The sequence below is a fragment of the Carya illinoinensis genome, chromosome 1, assembly GCF_018687715.1.
Source record: "Carya illinoinensis cultivar Pawnee chromosome 1, C.illinoinensisPawnee_v1, whole genome shotgun sequence".
Classification (NCBI taxonomy): domain Eukaryota; kingdom Viridiplantae; phylum Streptophyta; class Magnoliopsida; order Fagales; family Juglandaceae; genus Carya; species Carya illinoinensis.
The window spans coordinates 10,493,003-10,500,545 of NC_056752.1; the positions used below are offsets into that span (position 1 = coordinate 10,493,003).

The window sequence follows — 7,543 nt, forward strand, 5'->3', positions numbered from 1 at the left end:
GGGTAAGCGTTACACATTTTATTTATAAAAAAGTGGGGTCAATTATTAAAAAATCATTTTTACATGAATTTTTTATTTATTTATTTTTTTCACTTACACAATCTATAACCGTATTTAATATTTTTTTATATTCAATTTGTGTGGTGTATATAGATAAATTATATCAATCGATATATTGAGAATAACAAATCTACAATGAAAGTATTTTTTATTTAAGTAATGTTATATATAATTGTGAAGTGTGTAAATACTGTATAGTTATTTTGAAAAAGAATATGGTCTATTATTAAAAAAATTAATTTTCTTTTCATATCGGTCTTGTATTTATTTAATTTTTTTTAAATGATTGCACGATGTTTGTATCCTCACGACTGTTAGTATTATTTCTCTTTTTATTTTTAGTAATTACTATTTGGCTAATTTTACTACTATCCATATTTTTATATATAGTCAATGATTAAACAAAAGAGCATTTTACTACTACTCCCTAATTTTACTACTATCCATATATATATATATATATAGTCAATGATTAAACGAAAGGGCATTTTACTACTACTCCCATTCAGTACCTTAGGCTGCCTTTTATGTTTTCTAATTTCCTTATTGGTGGTCAACATATTACTACTAAAACTTCAAACAGTCAAAGTTGAAACAAAATACATCTATTGAGGTTACGCCACGTGTCATCATGGTCTTAATTGGTTTGCCCATTCTCATATTCATACTCTACGAGTGGTAAATCAAATGTCATCCCTTTCGAGACAAAAGCACTATGCAAGTGGAATTTAATATAAAAAAATAATAATAAAAATAAGTACCTTGTGGCTCTTATCATAGTCGCCGCCGATGACTACATGCAATGCACGGCCACTTGCTTAAAAACATTAAAATCAACGTGGGGCTGAGGGCAGCCTCCTCCTCACGTCGAGGTCATTACCAAGATAATATCACGTTTAGATAGTGAGATAAATTGAAATAAGAATTAAAAAATTATTATTTTAAAATTTTAAAAAATTAAATTATTTATTTTATTTTATGTAAAAATTTAAAAATATTATAATGATTAAATAAGTTGATATTAATTCTAAATTCAAATGAAACTCATATCAACCTTTATGGGGGTGATGCTTCTATCTAGTTAAGAGTTGGATCATAATTTTGAGGGTGTGAACTACTTCATCGCAAAGCTCCGAGTCTCCGACTCCTTGCTTGTTGTGTCCATCCTTGTTGGATACTCTATTCTCTTTTTCTTATTTTTTAAATTTTTGGTAACTTTTAATCATAAAACTAAGTAATTATTGGTGACAAGTCACCATTTTACTAACAAATTATGCTAATACATTAAAAATAGATTTTAATTCTACATCATTATTCTTAGTTTTAAAAGATTATAAGTTGATTATTTTACTCATTTGGCGTTGATGTGAGAGGCATATGAGATTGCACACTATAAATAAAGAAAAAATATCATTTTTACCCAATTTAAAATGATCATATGCTTGCTTGGCATGTGGATGATGTTGTCACGTGGAAGGCAGTTGTTCCTATACCTATTTTCCAAGCTGTTTGGGTGGATAAGAACTCGATGTAATCCTAAGTTTTAATGAAGTTTTCCTAAAAAAAAAAAAATCAAAGATGAAAATGAACACTTACTAAAACTTGAAAAAAATTGTAACCCAATATAAGGTATTTAGACTACAAAAGAGCAGTTATTTTAGTTTTTTTTTTAAGTCAATTTTGTAACTGTTCCATAATATAAAATCTTATATTTTTCAGCAAATTTTTTAGTGCAAGTCTTGGAAAAGAGCAGCAAATTTGGCATCAAAGATGTATATACTATATACAGGTGGACCACATGCATGAGTACTCTCACCGACTCTGTCCTCCTCCAGATTCGTGCATTTGGTCCTCCCAACAGTAAACCAGTGATCTTTATAAAGTGGCTATCCGATTTCCCGTACCCTTCACTCATATACTACTTTGTCCATCTCCTTAAAAGGCGGCTTTTCTCTTCCAACCGTGCCTCTGAAAAGCCTCTCTTTCATCCATTAATGGCTGCTTTAAGAAGCTTCTTCAAGAAAAGATCCCTTATTGAATGCAATTACGCTGTTATTAACAGGAAGTTCTCGACCCAAACCGTCTTTGATTCTTCTTTTGCTCAAAGAATCAGAGATCTGCCCAAAGATCTTCCTGGCACCAATATCAAAAGAGAAGTTTCTCAAGTAATCCCCCTCTCTCTCTCTTTCTCTCTCTCTCTCTCTCTGTATATATATATATATGATTTTGTCTTTAAATGATATCTATGGTATGTAGCCTGCCTGTAGTTGTAGAAGTGAGCTTAGTTTAGTTTTGGTTTAAGTTCTTGAACTGAATATTCTTTTTTTTTTTTTTCTCTTTCTTTTCCCTCTTCTTAATATAGTCAGAGTCTTGAGTCTCCCGTAATGTGATTTTCTATTGTTACCTTAGGGGAGTGAGTTTTTTCTTTTCTGGTTCTGGTTTCAAACGAGGGTTGACTGCTACTTACTCACTTTCTGGAAATTTTATTTAGACAGGACTTAATCTTTTGAGTAAATTGGCTTGCACAAATATTTGTGTCTTGCGTTTTTTATGTTTTCGTAACAGGACATATAACGTTATCACAAACAACGTTCTCTAACAAAAATGGCCGGAATATCTGCCACGGAAATGGGCATGCTTGGTTGCTGAAAGATTTGATTTTCAGAATATATTTTATTAAAAATTGAGATAGAGCTTTTTATTGGATTTTCTGAAAGTTTGCAGGACTGGTATATTTGAAAAGTTGGGTGAATAACGGTTTTGTGAAAGTATTTATTATTATTTTTTTACATTTTTTTTAATGAAATCATAAGAAATTATTAGATTAACAAGTTTAAAAAGGAGTTGAAAATTCTCTTAAATTTTGAAAAGAAAAGTGAAACCAAACATGTGTTCTGGAGAGTGATAAGAGGTTGATACCCTCTGCTGGCGACAAAGACTTGGATGATATGAACTTCCAGTCACCAAACTAGCCCTGTGTGGCCACGGAAACTAGGATTGAAAAACTTGCACGAAAGATTCAATAGCAATAGAATCTCTTCAAGTCTGATAAATTACTATGAGGTCCAAGAAAATTCTCTTCTCAAAAAAAAAAAAAAAAGAGAGAGAGATTGTTTGATGATAATTTAAATGCACTTTATCATCATGAAAGTTAGAAGAAAATTTTGGTGGGAAGTTTTGGGCTCCTCGAGTCATTGAAAGGCTGGAATTATCGTTCACATCAAGTGGTTTCCATTACCATATTTGAAGTTGTCTTCACCCAAAAAAAGATATGGTGAAGGAAAGCAGCAAGGTCTTGAATTTAGACAATATAGCGATGCTATAAGAGTGGTCCAATGAAATAGACATCTTAATAATATTTTTATTATTATTTTCTTAGTCTTATATCTTTTTTATAATTTTACTGCACTACAACATTTCTATCCAGCATTTCATCCATGAGTTCTGCAACTTACATGTTTTTTAAGGCTGAGTTGAAGCCTTGAATGGTTCATCTCAACATGTAAAGTGCAGAAGTCAGAAGTCCATTAAAGAGGCTAGGCTAGAGATGGAATGTGTAGCTTTTGATGTCCAGAACTCAGCGAAGGCTAAACATGTTGCTCTAGCAATCTTGATTATCATTTTCCAATGCTAGTAGCTTTTAGACTTCATTCTATTCAATACTAGTAAACATCTTTCTAAGTTAAGTTTTTCCAATATCATTAGCTGAAGAAAATAACTGAAAATTTCTGTAATTCAAGAGGTTTTCTAATTTAAGTGGTATCAAGTTTATTACACCACCCCCCACACAATAAGAAGAAAAGTTGAAAGTGAAAAAAGAGAAAATAAAGCAGTGCAAAACTCACTAACATCTCAGAGAAATGGCATATCAAACTTATGCTTAAAGTTCTGAACCAGGTTCTAAATATAGGTATTTTGAATTTGGTTCAGAACCAATATGGAAAAGTAACTATCATTTTTCACTTATTTTTATTTTCCCTAAGAACGAAAATTCAGTTTTGATGCACACGCTCAAGTATAAACGTACTTATGCGAGAAACATGCCCACGATTTTTTTTATTTTTTATTTTTTTTAGCATGCTCACAAATTTTAGTTGAGTGATATTGTTTTTCTATTGATTAACTCATTTTCTCTCACTGAATTCCATTTTTTTTTATAAAAAAATTATTTGTTATTCAGCCTACTGGTTTGGATATTGATTGTCCCTTTTGTAAACAGAATCAGCAAATTGGTGTTTATTCGAAACAAAAGTTATAAAAAATATGTAGCTGCAAGTATAGGGATGGATTTGAGAAAACTTGATTAGAAAAAAAAATAATTGTTACAGTTTCAATCTTGATTCCTGGCCGGTAAGTTATGGATGCCTTAATCAATAGAATGAAACTTTTTTATGTAATCTTTTCTATGAACTTCAGCTCATTGGGAGAACTCCTCTTGTATATCTTAACAAAGTCACTGAAGGATGTGGAGCTTATATTGCTGCCAAGCAAGAAATGATGCAACCCACTGCTAGCGTCAAAGACAGGTATCTTATTTCCCCCACGTACCTTTGTCCTGTTATCGTAATGTAATACATATATTTACCACAGTTCCAATATAAAATTGTATTATGATTGTTTGTTTCTGTCACCAGGCCAGCATTTGCCATGTTCGCAGATGCAGAAAAGAAAAACCTAATTACTCCTGGGAAGGTCAGCTGAATATTTGGCTTGTTAAACTATTTATTTTATCCCTAGTAGAACTATAGCTTTGGGTTGCTAATTTCTGTATAATGTTATGTCAGACAACTTTGATAGAGCCCACATCAGGAAATATGGGAATCAGTATGGCATTTATGGCAGCCATGAAAGGATACAAAATGGTTCTAACCATGCCCTCTTACACAAGCTTGGAGAGGAGGGTGACAATGAGAGCATTTGGAGCTGATTTAATTCTCACTGATCCCACCAAGGGAATGGGGGGAACGGTTAAGAAGGCATACGACCTTTTAGACTCTACACCAAATGCTTTCATGCTCCAACAATTTTCAAATCCTGCCAACACCCAGGTACCGAAATCCATATCTCCCTTTTTCCCACAGAACTTAAGAAGTCTTTATGGAGCATGTAGCATAAAATTTTCTCATGCAACTTGATTTAAATTTTGTATTGTTTATAATCATGTCAAAATGAGATTTGTTATTCATCATCCCTTTCGTAATGGACTCAAAATGGAAAACAGGTGCATTTTGAAACTACAGGTCCTGAGATATGGGAGGATACAAGTGGACAAGTTGACATTTTTGTCATGGGAATTGGTAGTGGAGGCACTGTCTCTGGAGTCGGACAGTACCTTAAATCCCAAAATCCTAATGTTAAGGTGGTAATTCATCCTTTGCTCACATTGACATCTATGATACTGTTTCATTTATTTCTTGATGTTTTGGTTGTTCCTTTGTGTTAGATATATGGAGTGGAGCCTTCTGAAAGTAACGTATTGAATGGTGGTAAACCAGGTAAGGTTGCTGCTATTACACACACACACACACTCTCTCTCTCTCTCTCTCTCTCTCTCTCTCTCTCTCTCTCTCTCTCTCTCTCTCTCACACACACACACACACCCAATAACTGAAAGTTGAGGAGAATAGAGTTAGGAAAATTCTAAAGTTATATTTAGTTCCTTCCACTGATTTTATTATGGGGAGTAAGGCTTCATAACTTTTGAAGGTTATGTATGCCTTTGGTAGATCCACTCTCCTTGTTTACATAAGTTGCACTCCAATAATGTGAATTGAGAATATGAATCAGGTCCTCATCAAATTACTGGCAATGGAGTTGGATTCAAACCAGATATTTTGGACATGGATGTAATGGAAAAAGTTCTTGAGGTAAGTGTCACTGATGGGTTGTTTGATGACTACGGATTTCCCCAAGAAAAATAAAATTATTAAAGAAGACTGTAGTATGGTTGCTTATATAATTTTGATTTCACTTAACTGTCGTGTTGAAATATCTGCCAGGTTAGTAGCGAGGATGCAGTTAACATGGCCAGAGAATTAGCTCTCAAGGAGGGACTTATGGTAATTACTTGTACTTGACTCTATCTGACATATTATCTTGACGCTTTTGTGGTTCGCTCAAATTCTATCAATTGAAACTTGTTCTATGCTCCAATTAACATCATTTAAGTAGATTGCCCCATCATTTCCTTAGCACTCTCAGCTGGACACAATATGAAGACATGAGGAATCCTTAAACATATCTTTCTTACTTGGACCATCCTGGTTATTGGTAAATGCAGGTAGGAATATCATCAGGAGCCAATACAGTTGCAGCAATCAGACTTGCTAGAATGCCAGAGAACGAAGGCAAACTTATTGTGGTAATAAGAACTTACCTCTAATTCTCTTTGGAATGAATCAAGTTATGCATACCCTCAACCACTTCCATTGGTTCCAATTTGTTTTGCATACTACAGTTTCAGAAGTAATTTTGTGCCATGATTCATTAGTCTAAACAATACAAGTTTCTAGTGTGAACAAGCTTCTAATTGAATGATGGTATTGTTAATTATGAGTATCTACAGTGCTTATGCTTCTGTTTAAGGAATTTGATTCTTATTGTTGCTCAGAAATAGTTATTTGCTTGAATTTCAGACTGTTCATCCAAGTTTCGGAGAGCGATACTTGTCATCTGTCCTGTTTCAAGAACTGAGGAAAGAGGCTGAAAACATGCAACCCGTTGCAGTTGACTAAAGGGTTTTGCTCAAATAAACAGCAGTGGAATTACATGCAGAAATGTCTATTTTCTGTTTATTTTTTGTTTGCTTGCTTGATGAGGTGTTTAGCTTTCTGAGCACCTTGAACAGCTCCTTATCTCTTCAACATACTTGCTAGTAGTTTGTGTTGTATCAAGATAGATGTTGTTATTGGCTATGTAACATGTGAGAAATTTAACAAGCAATTAATAATTAAGTTGTATAATTTGAGAAACCCCACCTTTCATCTTTTAATGTTATGTGATGAAACTGCGCTTTTCAATATTGGCTGCATCTCTTATACTAGGTAAATCTTGTACTGTGTTTGGTCAATGAGAAAGTGAAAAGAAAAAAAAAATGAAGACAACGAAAAAAAACAGGAATTCAGTATTGGGTGTTTTTGTGGTTGATAATATCAGAAATATATGATCAGGACCTTGATATCCTTTCCTTACGTTTTCTGAGCAGTCAGCGGCTATTCTTCTTAACACGGTATGCAAATATTGTCTGTCTCAGCATCCCTGAAATCTAATTGAAAATTATATGAACATTCTACATCGTATGTAATCAAATGCTCTACTCCATTACACCTTAATATTTTCAGTTCTTAAATAATCCCAACAGCATTTCCATTGCAACGTTACCTCTATAATCCCTAAGACCGAATATGGCTGCTCATCATCTAACCAAGTCTGCTCTAAATTTCTCAGAAGATTTATATGATATTGAAGAATGTCCTTTCTGCAT

The 7,543-nt window shown here is 33.3% G+C and overlaps 1 protein-coding gene across 2 annotated transcripts; it reads left to right on the top strand.

Moving 5' to 3' along the window:
* Positions 1-1,847: 1,847 nt before the first annotated feature.
* On the top strand, positions 1,848-7,031 carry LOC122310197 (bifunctional L-3-cyanoalanine synthase/cysteine synthase 1, mitochondrial). Of its 2 annotated transcripts, XM_043124075.1 has the most exons (10): positions 1,848-2,225; positions 4,477-4,586; positions 4,695-4,752; positions 4,845-5,108; positions 5,282-5,419; positions 5,504-5,555; positions 5,848-5,927; positions 6,060-6,119; positions 6,341-6,421; positions 6,696-7,031. In XM_043124075.1, exons 1-10 carry the CDS (start codon positions 1,863-1,865, stop codon positions 6,792-6,794), a joined length of 1,305 nt encoding a protein of 434 aa, XP_042980009.1. In that variant the 5' UTR covers positions 1,848-1,862; the 3' UTR covers positions 6,795-7,031. The 2 variants fall into 2 exon arrangements, with proteins under 2 accessions (XP_042980009.1, XP_042980013.1); XM_043124079.1 differs by lacking the exons at positions 6,060-6,119; positions 6,341-6,421; positions 6,696-7,031 and having other exon boundaries at positions 1,881-2,225; positions 5,504-5,581; positions 5,616-5,912.
* The last annotated feature ends 512 nt before the right edge of the window (positions 7,032-7,543 follow it).